Source organism: Megalops cyprinoides, chromosome 15 (assembly GCF_013368585.1).
Source record: "Megalops cyprinoides isolate fMegCyp1 chromosome 15, fMegCyp1.pri, whole genome shotgun sequence".
NCBI lineage: Eukaryota > Metazoa > Chordata > Actinopteri > Elopiformes > Megalopidae > Megalops > Megalops cyprinoides.
This window is the reverse complement of record NC_050597.1, coordinates 870,001-884,543: the sequence shown is the minus strand read 5'-3', so window position 1 is coordinate 884,543 and position 14,543 is coordinate 870,001. Positions and strand designations below refer to the sequence as shown.

The window sequence follows — 14,543 nt, the reverse complement described above, 5'->3', positions numbered from 1 at the left end:
ATGTGTTCGTTACACTGGGTGAGGGATGTGCTGTGTTGCGCTCGGTAACAGCACAGTTTTACACTGCTCTGCTGTGTGGCAGATGGTCTAGAGCTTGTTTAGCAGTCGTAATCAGCATGGAACTCCACAATACAACCTGACAGGAGTGCTGACATATCAAACCCAGCCCATGGATCAGAGATACAAATGGGACAGTTTGTTTCATTCTACTGATCTCACTACAGAAGCAGACATTCTCAAAGTCCTAAACAAGCATGTTGACAAGAAGTTCAGAAACGGCCTGGGGCACATGCCGGGGTATCACGACAGATGGCACTGCCAATCTGACAGGTAAACACAGTGAAGATGAGACAGAAATATCGCTGGCAGATCAGAATCACTTTTCCATCTTTTTTGGTATAAAAAAACATAAACATACTTAAGTATGCAGTGAGGCCCATCAATGTAATTAGAGCAGACTGAACAGCAGCCTACGTGAGGTGTTATGCTCAGCATAAGTGAGCCAGGCACGCAGGCAGTGTGTATAATGTTCAAGCTGAGCATACAGATGCTTAAGTTTTCTCTAAAGAAGAATAATGTTGGAGTTAAGGCGCCAGATTTAAAATGTCAAGCAGTAACATCTGGCTGCACTCCCTGACAGCTGAAGCTGTTGCTTCCAAGCACAGTGAGTTGCATTTTTCAAAGAAAGAATACTAGGTCAAAGATCTCTTTGCTTTTGAAAAACTGAGACAATGACAGGGTTGAACTTGAAAATCATGGGTTTTGTGACAGTAAAAACCCAGCATAAATTGCAAAGGCTGGATCGGCGGGTTGCTGTCATTATTGAGGCCTTTGTCAAACAAAAGCCCATTGACCCATAATGCACCTCCAACACAGACTGTATTCAGACTGGTGTTTTTGTCACTATCCCTACACCTATGTATTCAGAGCTGCGTTTTTCAGAGCAATGAAGCCAGAGGAAATGGCAAAAGGAAAAAAGGAGGGAAAGCTTGATATTCCAGGCTGAGGGGCTTAACTGCCATTTCATTGTGCCTCTCACCAGGTGCTGGAACTTCACTCAGAAATCATTGAAACAAGTTTTTTTTGTCTTTGTCTTTTTTTCTTTTTTTTTCTTGCAGCATTTTTTCATGCAGTGCTTGATATTAATGAAGCTTACTCTTTGTGAATTCTGTAAAAAAAAAAAATACATAAAAAACATGATGTTGATGTGGTTAATAGGTAATAGGTTTAAAAATCTTTTCTGTTTTCTTTTTTCAACATTTCATGTCTTTTATTTTTTCAAAGTAAATGTGTTTTTGTTATATTTTCATTTGTTTTGTTCAGTAACTGATGTCATATTTGATTAGTCTTTTAAGGAAAGAACATCAGTTCTGTTATCTCATTTTAGGAGTAATTTTTTTATTTGCTGTATTTTGGTGACTTTTTTGTTGTTCAGCATTATCTTTACATTTAATTATTACACATTCCAGCTGCCTATCTCGGAAGCAAGCCCATCTTACCCAGAATTCCTTTCACTCACTCTACACCCACCCACTTACCCAGAATGCTGTGCTTGCAGGAGATCAGTGATGCAGAGATCCTGGAGCTGGCCCACAGTGCTCTGGGCAGGATGACGGTCATACGGCAGATCTTCCCACTGTGGAGAGACACCAACGTACGCTGTGTGCGGAACAACCACCGCATCTCCTCTCTGCTCTGCGACCCCCAGGAGGGATACCTGCAGTCACTGGAGGTGAGAGAGACAGGAGCTGCTCTTCACCATCATCATCATGATCATCATGATCATTATCATCATCATCATCATCATCATCATCATCATCATCATCATCATCACTCAACACAGACGTATACCAGGACAATACAACCCATTGCAATCCAAAACATGGCTTTCATACAGAGAGGTTATGAACATGGGAGCTTGATCCTGTTTCATGTGCAGTATAATATTCACCAGTGTCAGTCCCATGTGCGTATATACTCTCGCAGGCTTTGTAGTAGAGTATTTACAGCGAGTAAACGCTTCCTGTGTGAGGTGGGGAATATGGGAAGTCCTGACACAGACAGAGATGAAAGCGCTATCTGTCAGTTCCAGAGAGAGGGGTTTCTGCATGCGCTGCTTACTGTCACCCGCATGTGTCCTCCTCCTTCCTGAGTTTCACTGACACGCTGTGGGTTTGGCCTTATTTCAGGTCAGTAAACACACTCCCACTCAGGGGAGTCACACCATAAAAACACAGATTCTGATGTGCTGTACCCACACTGTGGCCTGCATTTAGAGGCTGCTGTATTGCATACACATTGCATCATCACAAAAACCATGCATCCTCAGTATAAACATGCAGAGAGAAATATTAACCATCTTTGCTCTTTCTTTCTGTGATAATGCTTTACAATTATAGATTATACACCACACGGATGTACAGAGCTAAATACAAAGTGTGTAAAAAGCCCTGTTTTCTGCTTTAGGGGGTTGTGTAAATGAGTCCAATTCCATGTAAACTCGTTTGATGTTGTACTCAGCCTGCACTACAGTAAGGTAAAAATCTGTTTGACTCAAAATGTACCTGGAAGCTCACAGTGCTCCGGGAACAGATGGCTGTATCTGAATCCTCACAGATTAGTTTGAGGGTAACGTGAGGCTGATGGTCTCTCACCCTCATGGCAAAATGTCAGCAAAGCCATCAGCAGAAAATACCCCCAGATTCCTACAAAATGAGACCTGTATCAACGCCACATGTCCTCAGCCTGATTTAGCTGTCACTGATGCAAACCAGGCTGAGCCTGCAGAAGTGATGTCGTCCCCGATGATACACCCATGTGTGAATGTGCTGGTATCTCATGTATGCTGATAGAGTAGTGTGTGAATGTGCTGGTGTCTTATGTACACTGATATTAATGTGTGAATGTGCTGGTATCTCATGTATGCTGATACACCCATGTGTGAATGCGCAGGTATCTCATGTATGCTGATAGAGTACTGTGTGAACGTGCTGGTATCTCATGTACACTGATACACCCATGTGTGAATGTGCTGGTTTCTCATGTACGCTGATACACCCATGTGTGAATGTGCTGGTGTCTCATGTACACTGGTATTAATGTGTGAATGTGCTGGTGTCTCATGTACACTGATATTAATGTGTGAATGTGCAGGCCAAAGGGTCTCTACACACTGTCTGTCTGCCTGTTGTGTGTCATGTGCTGTGTTCCATGCAGGAGGTGGGCCTCCAGCGCAGCAGGGCTTGGATCAGGTCACAGATTGTCCTTAGAGCATTAATCCTCCTTGCATCATCAGGTGCACGCTTGAGTGTCCTTTTTTAAAAGCACTCACAGCGTGATGCATGTTCCTCTGCTCCTCCACTGGAAGGAGCGTGCCGAAATTGCAGCCATTTTTTTAAACACCCGAGGATAGTGATGCCCAGTGGATGTCGTGTTCTTTGTTAGAACTCAGGACTCAATTACATGATTAGGGCTGTGAGTTGGTTGCAAAGTTGAATCAGCTTCCATGTTTTACAGAGGTGGAAATTACTTGTACCTGCTCTCCTGAGGCATTTTAGGCTCTGGCAAGGAATACCTGGTGTTTACCAGTGAAATTTCTGTCAGCATCATAGAAAGAGAAAATGACAAAGAGATGACAAATGACAATGAGACAAAGCATTCCCCTTCTAACTCTGTTACACCTGTGTACTGAATAAGCAAGGAAGGGTGTCTGAAGAATTCTCCTCAGTAGCACAACTGAATATGAGTCCATATAAACAGTGGTTGTAGGTAGTGTTTAACCAGCAGGCCTTATTTCTGGAAAGACATATTTAAAGGCAGTTGTTTTCTGAGGTCTGGCTTCGTTTTTTGACCTGCAACCCAGCGTATCTTTTAATGAAACTTTGTGATAGCAGCACAATACATTAACAATAAGGGGGCAGGCAGAATAAAGTGTTATCCTGAGATCTCATATCAAGGTTACTGCATAGTGCAAGGCTAAGTGTTTCTTACATTGTGCTTTGTGTGGCTTCTGCGGTTTGTGAGGTTTACACTGGTTGTAAAGAAAAGCTGTTGCATTTGCATTACAGCTTAACATCATATAACCCACTTATTATCACTTCTACCCCTTGTAAAAATGCCGACGTGCAGCCTCCAGCTCTGAATTTTACCACTGTTCCCCACTGCTCAATTAGCCCTGCTCCAGAGAGCCGGTTTGGGTTAGTGTTGGACCCGCCTCTGGGAGGCTGGCACAGAGTGTGGCTGAGCATCTGTAAGGGGGACCGTGTGGCTTTATTTCCTCTCGTTTCGTCTGATCCCCTCGGCTGTGGCAGGGGCCTCTGGCAGAGTGATGTCAGCGTTGCTGCAGTGAAAACACAGACACTTCCCCAGCACCGCAGTGCATTGTGGGAGCTGTTTGTCCGGTGGCAGGAGGGGCTGCAAGCAGCTGTTATCATGACTGGAGTTCATCAACATTTCATCTGATGAGTCACCGTGTGTGATGAAGCACTTTCATTACAGGCACATGCTAATGCCAGCACAGGGGCACAGAGAATCTCTGCACAATGCACAGTAACTAACAAAGAGAAAACACTCACGCCTAAATGATTCCTCAAGCCTGGGAGGACGCACAACCTAAAAATGTGTCTGTGCTGATCATATTATTTCTTCTCTGAAGAGCAGTGGGAGCTGATGAAAAGCCATGCAGTGTAATTGATTTCTGTGATCAGCATGTCTCCTTTAGAAACATGATCAAGACGGCAGAGTTTCTCTGAAGCCACCAGGAGAAAGCGCTGCCAACCCCACACCTCAGAGCCCACACACTATTCTGAGGAAACCTGCTGACTACCTGGAAATTGATCCTAATATATATGAACTAGGAAGAGGTGGAAGGTAGAGATGTGAGTGATTGTTGACTTTCTGGTTTCTGTTTGCCACAACCCCCTTAAATAAGAAAGATGAATAATTTTTCTTGAGTTCTTTTTTCTCCAGTTTGTTATCTTGAGCTGAATTCTGATAACAGCATATGTAGCCAGTCAGTATCAGGACCAATATCAGACTTGTACTAAAGCCTTACATCCTTGGTGCACCCCCAAATGAAAATGAAATATATTGTAAAATATTGAGAAATATTTTGTTCAATCCATGCCAATACATTTAAAGTATATTATTGCAAAGCAGAAATATATTGCAGTATACCAAAAAAATTACTCATTTTCAATTGATTATATTGATTGATATTATTGATTAATTATTGATTAAGCTAAAAATGTATTCTATAAAATATATTCTCAGTATATTATTTTTGTATGGTATGATACTCTTGTTGGTTACGCTGCAAAGAAAGAAGATGGCAAAGTTGGCACCGAAATGGCACCATAAAACATTTTGGAGATACTAACTTCAGAATGAAGAAATTGAAGGCGTTCCAGCGCTGATGGTAAAATAGCCGTTATGGATGGTTTAATATTGCGTCCCATCACTTTACTGTTTTAGTTGTCAAAACTAAAGTTTCTGTGTAATTTTTACAGTAGTTTCTCCTGGGCTGTACTTAAAAGTCATATCTGCAGCTCTCTGGCGCATCCTTGTGCCAGTGTCCCAATGGCAGAGAATGGTGTAGAGCTGATCACTGAAAGAAGAATGTGATGCTTTTGTAATTTTTAGATTTTCACTTGAGAAAACAATGTTCAGTGTGGCAGGTCTTATTGAAGAGAGGAAAGAGGGTCTGGCTGTGAACAGAGTCAGACAGTCTCCTGGAGGGTAGCAAAGTGAAACACAGACCCCCACCAGGCATCTCATTCCCATCCCTCAGAGTGAGAATCACAGAACCCCACCCACCCCAATCACACTCTCACACACTTGCACACTCACACACACACACACACACACACACATCACTCCTTCACTCACACCCATGCCTGTCACTCTACAGCTATGACTTCAGCAGTATTTTGTTTCTCTTTGTTTAGGGTCCTGATATGTCTGTCTGTGCTGAGTGTGCACAAACAGCTCTTGTGGTCAGGACTGTCTCTGTTCTTACGGATTTGCAGTGTCACAGGGAAAATTTGTGGACGATGTTATTCACACAACTCCCCCATCACAGGTCATATGTGCTTGTGGTTTCCTTTTACATCAGCGAAGAAGGGGCCTCCGTGAGAAGCATTTAGGGAAAGCCGCCGTTCTGTTTCCCAGAAAGATCTGGATGTGTCCGTGTTTTAGTAGAAGATTTAGCTTGTATGGCACAGAGACTCTGACTCAGGGTGGACTGTGCAGACTGTAATGCTCTCAGTCACCTTTCGTTTGGCCCAGACTGCAGTTAAAATCTAACCCTGCATCAGATCCCTGCACTACAATATTTGTCCTTCACTTTGACTCACAAATGGAAGCTGTGCTTTTTATTCTTCATGCGCGGTTGGGTGAGTCCAGCAACCACTGATCAAAGAAAAATGTGTTTTCATTAAAACAAATAACGCTTACATTCATTTTGACTCGGAGTTATGGGCAAATGTTGTTTGGCAACCTCAGGATGCCTGGCAGTCCGTCACCCTCACAGCCCAGGCGTTTCCGCTGTGGCCCCAGTGTGATGGAGGGAGTGTCCTGTTCTGCTCAGAGCGCTGGGATCGCCGGCCGTGCTCCGTCACACACTGAGGATCCATCGCTGCTTACTGCAGTGTTGCACTGCTGCACGGAAGCATGCTGGCTGTAGTTAGCAACACTGTTATGGGCTGAGGCCGGATGGAGCAGAGGCCGCAGTGTCCTGTGTGTACTGTCTTTCACGCCTCTTCATTAGATACATTTTGTATTCCTTCTTTGTAAGTTGCTCTGGGTAAGACCATCTGCCACATTTAATAACTGTAATTGTAGAAGGATAGAATCCAGGCTTTTTAACAATCTGACTTGACCTTGCTCTCCTATTGCTATGGTCCTGTGTCCCTGCACCCAGGTGTCCAACCTCTACCTGTACGACAGCGTGCTGATGCTGGCCAACGCCTTCTACAGGAAGTTAGAAGACAGGAAGTGGCACAGCATGGCCAGCCTGAACTGCATGAGGAAGTCCACCAAGCCCTGGAATGGGGGCTGGTCCATGCTGGACACCATTCAGAAGGTGAAATCACGCTGTCTCCCTCACTCAGCATTCTCAAGAGGGGTCCTTTCACACCGAGTGTGTGGTTCTCATTTTCATTTTGCCAATGCAGATGTAGATATACCAAAATGATTCTGCTGGCTAAATGTATCACAGGAAATTGTAATCAGATGAATGCCACTGTTCAAAGAGTAGCACTCTGAGTTTGGAATGGGGTGTAAGGGGGCACCACTTTGTCCCATAGCAATCAGTCATGAGTCATATTTAATGATAAGGCTATTCTGTCCATTTTTGGTCCTCCTGTCTGAATTGATTTTGATTTGAAATGCGGCGTCCTTGTCATATTTCCAGCATTCAGCTCCGAATGACTCTACAGACTGAAACAGTGAAATCATATGTAGATTATAATCATAGAGGTATGTTCTCTATGCTGAAAGACAGACTCTCCTAGGAGAACACAGAGGCAGTACATGTGAACAGTAATATTTTATTTTGATTTCCTCTGATGTGCACATCACATAGCTGCAAAAATCAGTGCAAAAAAGGAGAGAAACCTTTAAATGTAAAGTTTTCAGGGCCCTCAGAAGCACAGAAAGGCAGCTGTTTGAAATGCAAATACATCTCTCCATCCCTCTCTTGCACAGCAATTTACCCACGAATCCTTGCAGTAAAAGTCCCATATGCAATCAGCAGAAGTGGCTTTATGAAAACGGGAGAGGAAGAGTAAAAAGGCAGAATGTGTCGTGCCTCTCCTTGACAGCCCCCTCTCCCCTCTGTACTCCAACAGCGTGCAGCTTTAGGGTTTACTCAGCTGCCCCTGACACCTTTAAACTGTCACATTACTGACCAGGCACTCACTGCATCATCACTGGTGTCAGGCTAAAGTCAGATTTCTTATGTATCTATGTCTATGTTTATTTTTCAATCTCAGCTCAGATTGTGTTTAAACACTGTGGCAAAAGGAGGGTGATGTTGAGACAGGCTGTTTGTAGTGGGCGATGCTGTCGTGACCTGGGAAACCGCATGGTAACATCCCTCAGGGCCGTATCACCGGGCTGACAGGAATGATGGATTTCCGTGACGATGGCTCCAACCCCCATGTGCAGTTTGAGATCCTGGGGACCAGCTTCAGCGAGACTTTCGGAAAGGATGTCAAACGGGTGAGTGCAGTCCTGACCAAATTTGCTTTTCTACAGTTTACAGCAAATGGACTTGCTATGAAGTGTGAGTGTGTGTGTGTGTGTGTGTGTGTGTGTGTGTGTGTGTGTGTGAGTTTGTGTGTGTGTGTGTGTGTGTGTGTGTGTGTGAGTATCTGTATGAGTGTGTGTCTATGTGTGTGTGTGTGTGTGTGTGTGTGTGTGTGTGTGTGAGTGTGTGCGTGTGTGTGTGTGTGTGTGTGTGTGTGAGTGTGTGTGTGTGAGTGTGTGCGTGTGTGTGTGTGTGTGTGTGTGTGTGTGAGTGTGTGTGTGTGAGTGTGTGTGTGTGTGTGTGTGAGTGTGTGTGTGTGTGTGTGTGTCTATGTGTGTGTGTGTGTGTGACAGAGAGTGTTTCTCCATCTGCTATACTCCAGTCTCTGGCATGATAAGCAGTAATAGAATTTACTGGAAAGCTGTGCGATGCAGTGGTAGTAGTAATGAAGATTTAATCACCCAGCATCCTAACTTGAATTATGAACCCAATTTATCATAATATGGCCATTAAGATCCCCAGGCCCATGGACCCGTGCACCCCACACACAGCAGCGCTGGCTGCCTCAAACCAAGAGCATTTATTAAAAGTAATGGGTGGAAAGGACAGCTAATGGCATGTCAGATGCACTCCGAGTTGTTGTTCATTATTAGTCTGCCTGCTGCTGGCAACTAGTATATCACTGAAGAAGTTAGAGGAGGAAATGGTGCTTTCTGCAGTGAAGTGTTCATAGCTGACGCACAAGCAGGTTACTTAGCATATGCCACAGGAGATCAGCATGTATCCATCCAGATAAATATGTCTATCAGTAGAGAGGCCTCAGCGGTTGTGTTTGTTGACAGATGCTCTCTCTTTCTGATCTTATGTCTTTATCTATTTCTCCTCTCTCTCCTCTCCATCTCAGTCTCTTCTCAGTTGCCCAATTTCTCTCAGCTCAATAGCTCTCCATAGAGACAAAGTGTCTGTTGCATCGTAAATAATAAAGATTGAAATGCAATCTCCTGCGTTCACTTTCAGAGTGGCTTGTGTATCCCCTCCCTGTGTCTTAACATCTCCTGACTCGCATAGTTCTTTCTCTGCCCCACGACGTGTTGCAGAATTGTTCAAATAACATTTTCTACACTGAAACAAAGTGGAAGCAGAAAGGGCCAAATCATGAGAGTAGCATTAATTTGCTGCTCATGTTGGTTTTCTGTTGCAGAAGTGCACAATGCCTCCCCAACTCTGCTGTATGTACGGATAAATAATTAATTACCCATGCTGCCTTTGGCCTTAATAGAAAGGGCAGGCTAAAACAGGAAGCTTTACAGAGCCACTATTAACCTTCACACTGTGTGACAGGGCAAATGCAGCCAAATAGGGGTTAATGAGATAACCCGTAATTAGCCTCATTTATCTTGCATCCCTCAGATAAAGGAAACCGTTTATTTTCTGAATTGCTCTTTCATAATTTAATATTGTCACAGTATCCAGGGCAGAGTGTTCTCAGAGGCAGGCTGAGAGGGACAGCAGGGGGCGCTGTAGAGTGCAGTGATCTGCAGCAGGGAGATGCCACACACCAGGGAGCTGTGGCGTGTACCTGTAGCCTCTCATTCGGACAGGGAGAGCTGTGGGTCGTACCTGTGGCCTCTCATTTGGGCGGGGAGAGCCGTGTGGCGTACCAGTGGCTTCTCATTCAGGCGGGGAGAGCTGTGGGGTGTACCTGTGGCCTCTCATTCAGGCGGGGAGATCTGTGGGGTATACCAGTGGCTTCTCATTCAGGCGGGGAGAGCTGTGGGGTGTACCTGTGGCCTCTCATTCAGGCGGGGAGATCTGTGGGGTATACCAGTGGCTTCTCATTCAGGCGGGGAGATCTGTGGGGTGTACCTGTGGCCTCTCATTCGGGCGGGGAGATCTGTGGGGTGTACCTGTGGCCTCTCATTCGGGCGGGGAGAGCTGTGGGGCGTACCTGTGACCTCTCATTCGGGCGTGGAGAGCCGTGTGGCGTACCTGTGGCCTCTCATTTGGGCGGGGAGATCTGTGGGGCGTACCTGTGGCCTCTCATTTGGGCGGGGAGATCTGTAGGGCGTACCTGTGGCCTCTCATTTGGGCGGGGAGATCTGTGGGGCGTACCTGTGGCCTCTCATTTGGGCGGGGAGATCTGTAGGGCGTACCTGTGGCCTCTCATTTGGGCGGGGAGATCTGTGGGGCGTACCTGTGGCCTCTCATTTGGGCGGGGAGATCTGTGGGGCGTACCTGTGGCCTCTCATTTGGGCGGGGAGATCTGTGGGGCGTACCTGTGGCCTCTCATTTGGGCGGGGAGATCTGTAGGGCGTACCTGTGGCCTCTCATTTGGGCGGGGAGGCAGGTAGCAGCGCTCAGGCACTCAAACACGGCACCACATGTAAGGGATGGCAGAGGGCTCTTTGCTGATGATTAAACGTGTGATGGGAAGCAGGAGGCTAATCTCTGTCTGACAGCGTGATAAAGCTGCGGGCCTGTGGGAGGAAGGTGTGCCGGGCAGGGGCTGGGCAGGGCCTGCTTTGGTTTATTATGGAAGATAGGGTCTCTGCCGTGAGGTATTTCAAAGAAGGGACATTTTATCAGGAACTTCAGAGCAGAGATAAGCCCCTGTTGCAGCCTGGTGAGGGATTGGCCATCACTTGAAACAGACGCAGGAAGGAAGGATACCTGCTCATCTGTGATAGGGTCTGCAGCTGGCATCACAGTGCAGGCAAGAAGTGTTCTTACAATTCAGACACTGCTGAAACTATATATGCATATAAACCAAAGCAGAATTACTTTGAAAAAGGGTATTAGTGGAACGTGTTTTTATTGTGTTTGGTTTATAGGTTTCTGCTGTGGAGCTAGCTGCTTATCTGAGGGCTCACTGACTCACCTGCCATCAGTTCATTCTCTTCTGTATCTAATGCTGCAGGTGAGGAGGTGTTTACAAGCCTCACGTTTTGTGGAAAGAAAAAAATTACTCTGATACATTGTTACATATCAATCAGCGGTCACCGGTATATCTTCACTGAGTGGCCAGTTTGGGGGTTTCAGCAGTGAATGGGCAGTAAAAACAGACTACTTTTAACAATTGCTGTTAATTTAGTGAGCTGCCCATGGAACAGAAATCCTAAACAGAAGTGGGTATGACAGTGGTGCCTCTTTTGAGATTTGTGTATTTTTTAGAGGTATTAATTAGGTAGCTATGTGTTCAGTAATTTCAAGCCAACACATGCTTTGGATGTAAGATTGATAATATGGGAATTTACCTCCCTATACTCCCTGTATACACCGCCAGTGATGTGCAGTGTGCTGGACTGAGGGGAGTGGCATTCTTACTGAGGGGAAAGTATAACACCACCTCCAGTGATGTGCAGTGTGCCTTTGACCTTCAACCTTCGACCTTCGACCTGTCCATCAATGATGCGGGTGTGTTTTTGTGTGTCTCAGGTTGCAGTAATGCTCATGATGCTACTGTTAAATCTCCTGTGTGAAGCAGTTGTTTTAACCTTGTGTAATGCTGGTGTTTTCACAAAGGAAATGCATTTAATAGACATACACTAGTTGGGACTCCTTCACAAAGCCTTGAGCTTCTGGCGAGGGAAAGATGGGGTGAATCTGTACACCCCTGAGCTGTCCCGCTCCAGTAAACATCCAGCTTTCTAACTTGGTAATGAGTCAAAATGTCAGTTGTGCAAATCAGACTGAACAAGAGGGTCTCCTAAATAAATACCTACTCCAGCAGCCAGTCCTGCAGAACCCTGAGGCATAGCATTGTGTTACACCAGCTTTCATTCAAACTTGTGAAGGAACTGATTTGCAGAGGTGACTCTTTCCTTCCTGTGTCTGTTTTCCGTGGTGGCAGATGGCGTGATGAAGTCATGGTAATTATGCTGCTTTAATTATACAAGTTATGACATGGTCTCCAAGGCGACAGTGCAATTAGAAACTCTTGCAGTTTGCATCTGTGCTCATATATACCTAGACTCTCCTTCCCTTATCCTGTGCCTTTCTGATTTCTGTGGCCATTTTGATTTTCAGTCTGTACATTTTCTATTTTGTAAGTATAAATATTTAATTTTGCCCATAGTCAACCATTCTAAACAATAAATACCTTGATCACAGTGCAATTGCAGCCCCCTCATTCACCCACAAATTAAATGAGAGTTGTTTACAAGACTGTGTAAACTTTGACTAAAAGATAATTAAAATTTAATGGAAATGTAATTATTTACACAGTAATTTTAAAAATGTATGACAAAAGGCTTCAAAATAAACAGGAACATAGCAACAGCAGCTATGTATATTTATAACAACATTATCCACATAATATTTTTCTATATAAAAAATGATGTATATTTATGAAGCATTGACTTAGACTATACATTGCATCCATGTGTACTCAAGTGCATTTGAGTGTAATTAAAATGAAATTTAAGCAAATAGTTACATTCTTCACCATTAAATGTGTCCAGGTTTAGAAATAGGTCAGTTCTCATCACATTTTTTAGACTTAATCATTTAATAAAATAAACAATTAAAGACACAAAGCAGACTATGTTCTTGGCATTTTAATGGTTATTTATTTATTTTTTTTTTGGTCAGATACGTACACTCTGCTCAGACGCTTTTTGTGAAAAGGCTCCATGGATGAAGACTCACTCACACACCCTAATACGACGGCAGCTCAAATCGAGGCAGGAGAGCAGTCCTCAATATTTCATAAAGCTATCAGTCTTCAGAGTTCAGACGTGTGCTCTGATGAAATCCTGGATCCCAAAATAACTCATTGAGCTATTTTACCCCTCCTCCAGTTTGATGTTTTCTTCTTTTGCTTTCTTTGATTACTGATGAGCTCTTCTTGGTGAATGACTGGTCTATGTCCAGCAGACAGGACGTCTAGCCAGTAATGTTGATGTAAAAGTTTCTCTTGATGAGGAATCCGATACTGCAGTGTGTTTGGAAAGAGGAGCGCTATCTGTACCAAGCAGTGCAATAACAACAAAAAACACATAGCTGTCAGCTTTGTCTTTTTCTTGTTTTGTTTCAGAAGATAGCTATGCTTTCACCTTTTCTCTCAGACTCAAAAATGTTATTTTTCATGTGGATGGTTACACATTGTTAAAGCATACAATGCCATGTTAATCTCTCTGCAGTACTGAGACCTTAAAGTCCTTCGTCCTCATTGGCTACATGTCCTCTGTCAGTTCAGACCAGGGCATGCTGAGGACTCCCTGCATTTAGCTTTCATCAGGGATAACTTCTCTGAGCTCGGCACACTGTACTGCTCAGGCAGATCAGTGGAGGGTGGGTGCAGATGTGGCTGAGGTCACCATTTTTGCACCACTCTTGGCGAAAGAGTTATTTATTTATTTATTTTATATTAACTCCTGAAAAAGACTCCTGAACAACACGGGGAAGTGAAATGATCAGTGAAAGAGGAATATACAGGCTATGAAAACATCCGTCAGCTCACTGCCAGGTCCACAGACTGACAGGTGCCCAGGAGGATTGATGTTGACAGCCTGGCTGGGCTGTGGCAGAGGGCTTCCCATCCAGCAGTGCCCGGGACAGGAATGACATTGAATTTTGGGCTTCCTCTCCAGTGAAGCATATCCTCGCTGTATCAGGAAGAAGCAGGAGCACTTCCTGTTCAGGTGGCATTAGAGAGAGAGAGAATAGGAGAGATGAGAGAGAGGGATTGGTCAGAACAGGAGGACACAGCAGCTGCATATAGCATGCAGTGGATCAGTGCGACCCACAGTGACCTCAGCAGGCATAAACTACAACAGCAGAGAGGACAAGCAAGGATTGGACCCATAGCCATAGAGGTTATCGAGACATTATCCACTAAGAGCAGGAATATTTATAAAAATAGAAAAGACACTTTGTGGCACCAGAGGTGTTTTAGCCAGAGATTACATTCTGTCTGGGCATCCAGTCTGACTGTAAAGCATACCAAAAAAGATAAGATTTTAATCTGGACTTAAACAATGAGACTGCGTCCCATTCCCAGAGTATAGTGTCTGTGTGTGATAAGGCTGCACCAGTGGATTTGTTCTGTTCTTTGAACAACTGAAAAGTCAGCCTCTTGTGAAGGAAGCTACACAGAGGGCTTGTAGGAGGAGACGCAAAACTATTAAAGCATTATAGGTTAAGAGGGGTCATTTGAAACCAATCTGTTGTTTTACTGTTAGCCACCAGAGCAATACTAGAACGGATGCAGATCTTCTCTGCAGTGTCCTCTCTGAATTTCAGGGAGCTCGTATCCATGTAATAAAAGTGCGGATCAATTTCCTGCATCAGCTAA

At 44.5% G+C, this 14,543-nt stretch overlaps 1 protein-coding gene across 1 annotated transcript in view; it reads left to right on the top strand.

The window, feature by feature from the left end:
• Positions 1 to 14,543, top strand: part of grid1a (glutamate receptor, ionotropic, delta 1a) — a 233,965-nt gene that overhangs the window by 184,946 nt on the left and 34,476 nt on the right. Inside the window, exons 6-8 of the mRNA XM_036546860.1 lie at positions 1,559 to 1,732; positions 6,920 to 7,081; positions 8,101 to 8,220. Coding sequence (XP_036402753.1) covers positions 1,559 to 1,732; positions 6,920 to 7,081; positions 8,101 to 8,220 — 456 coding nt within the window. The remainder of the gene's footprint in view (positions 1 to 1,558; positions 1,733 to 6,919; positions 7,082 to 8,100; positions 8,221 to 14,543) is intronic.